Below are 1,878 nucleotides of genomic sequence, written 5' to 3'. Positions count from 1 at the left end.
TTAAGCTTTGAAGTATGAAATCTCGAGCACTTGATTATTCCTTCCACGCGGTCCTTTTCCTGAAAAGGAAAAACATATGGGACTCAGAGGTATAATTTAGATGAAGACTGCTTAACCCGTTACATTTCCATCAGAATAATTGTAATCCTAGATCGAGAATTATGTTTCTTCCGTGTGTCTTTCAAGTCTAATTTATCATTTGGTGTGGGCTAGTTTTTTTCCTATCATCTAAAATTGTTAGTATAACTTTAACAGTTCAAAAATAAAAATCGTAAGTGAGGGTACCTGACCGTGGATATTTCCTTCCCTTAAAAATAGTACTTCTTCAAATGAAAAACATTCCAACCCGAGGGTAGAATCTTACCATCTATGGTTTCAAGTTCATATGCACCTTTTCCTGTGATACCACGAATCTTGTAAGGTCCTTCCCAATTCGGACTCAACTTTCCTGCATTGGCTGCTCTTGTGGATTGAAAAACTTTCTTGAGTACATAGTCCCCAATCTTGAAGTATCTGAGATGAGCTTTCCGATTGTAATATGGCTCAATAACTTGTTTTTGCGCAGCCATCCTTATTAAGGCAATTTCTCTCCTTTCTTCAAGAAAATCGAGATTTACCCGCATCTCCTCTTCATTTGATTCTTCGGTAACTTGAGTATATCTCATACTTGGCTCCCCTATTTCAACTGGAATTAAGGCTTCAACACCGTACACAAGTGAGAATGGTGTCTCTCCCATACTTGTTTTTGATGTTGTTCGGTAAGCCCACAAGACTCCAGGTAGCACCTCTGGCCACTTACTTTTTGACTCCTGTAGTCTTTTATTCAAGTTATTAATAATAACTTTATTTGTTGATTCAGCTTGTCCATTGGCCACTGGATGATAAGGTGTCGAGGTAATCCTTTTAATCTGCTAACTTTGAAAAAATTCTGTGATTTGAGCACCTATGAACTGCGGGCCATTATCACACACGATCTCTTTTGGAACTCCAAATCGACATATGATGTTTTGCCAGATGAAGTCCCTGACCTCTTTTTCTCATATCTATTTGAAGGCACCTGCTTCTACCCACTTAGTAAAATAATTAGTGAGTACTAATAAAAATCGTACCTTGCCTTTGGCTTGTGGTAGTGGACCCACTATATCCATCCCCTACTTCATAAAAGGCCATGGTGCAACAACCGGATGTAATAATTCAGCTGGTCGATGCATGTTGTTACCATACCTTTGGCACTTGTCACATTTAGCCACAAAATTTTCTGCTTCTTCTTCCATTTTTGGCTAGTAATACCCTGCTCTAATTAAAGTTTTCACCAAGGATCTTCCTCCGGCGCGATTTCCACAATGTCCTTCATGTACTTCCCTCATCACATATTCTGTTTGAGAAGGTCCGAGACATCTTGCTAGAGGGCCGCCGAACATTTTTCGATATAGATTGCCCCGATCTAAACAATAACGAGCAGCCTTTCGACGAAGTGCCTTAGCCTTTTTCTTATCTTTAGGTAATTCCGTACTACAAAATTGACAATCTCATTTCTCCAATCCCAAGTTAAATTATTGAAATTTACCTCGTTTTTATTTTGATCAAGTACTGAATGAAACAAATGTATTACAGAAGCGTTTTCTTCATTTGTTACTTCTGCAGTGGATGCAAGATTAGCCAATGTGTCTGCCTCAACATTCTCTTCTCTTGGTATCTGCGTAATTTTCCAAGTTTGGAATTGTCTAACTAAATCCCGTGCCTTTTCCAGATATTGTTGCATCCTCACCTCTCTAGCTATATAAGTCCCCTGCATTTGGTTAACTACGAGTTGCGAATCACTTTTGATTATGACCTGCTTTATCCCGATCTCTCGTGCCAATTTTAGACCTACAATCA

General features: G+C 38.9%; 1 protein-coding gene across 1 annotated transcript; it reads right to left on the bottom strand.

Annotated features, from left to right (window-relative positions):
* Positions 1-737, bottom strand: LOC138881624 (uncharacterized). Its single transcript, XM_070161865.1, has 2 exons — positions 365-737; positions 1-59 (listed from the first exon to the last, which is right to left on the bottom strand). Exons 1-2 carry the CDS (start codon positions 735-737, stop codon positions 1-3), a joined length of 432 nt encoding a protein of 143 aa, XP_070017966.1.
* Positions 738-1,878: the final 1,141 nt, after the last annotated feature.

Source organism: Nicotiana sylvestris, chromosome 11, assembly GCF_000393655.2.
Source record: "Nicotiana sylvestris chromosome 11, ASM39365v2, whole genome shotgun sequence".
NCBI classification, from domain to species: Eukaryota; Viridiplantae; Streptophyta; class Magnoliopsida; order Solanales; family Solanaceae; genus Nicotiana; species Nicotiana sylvestris.
This window is presented reverse-complemented; position numbering and strand designations above follow the sequence as displayed.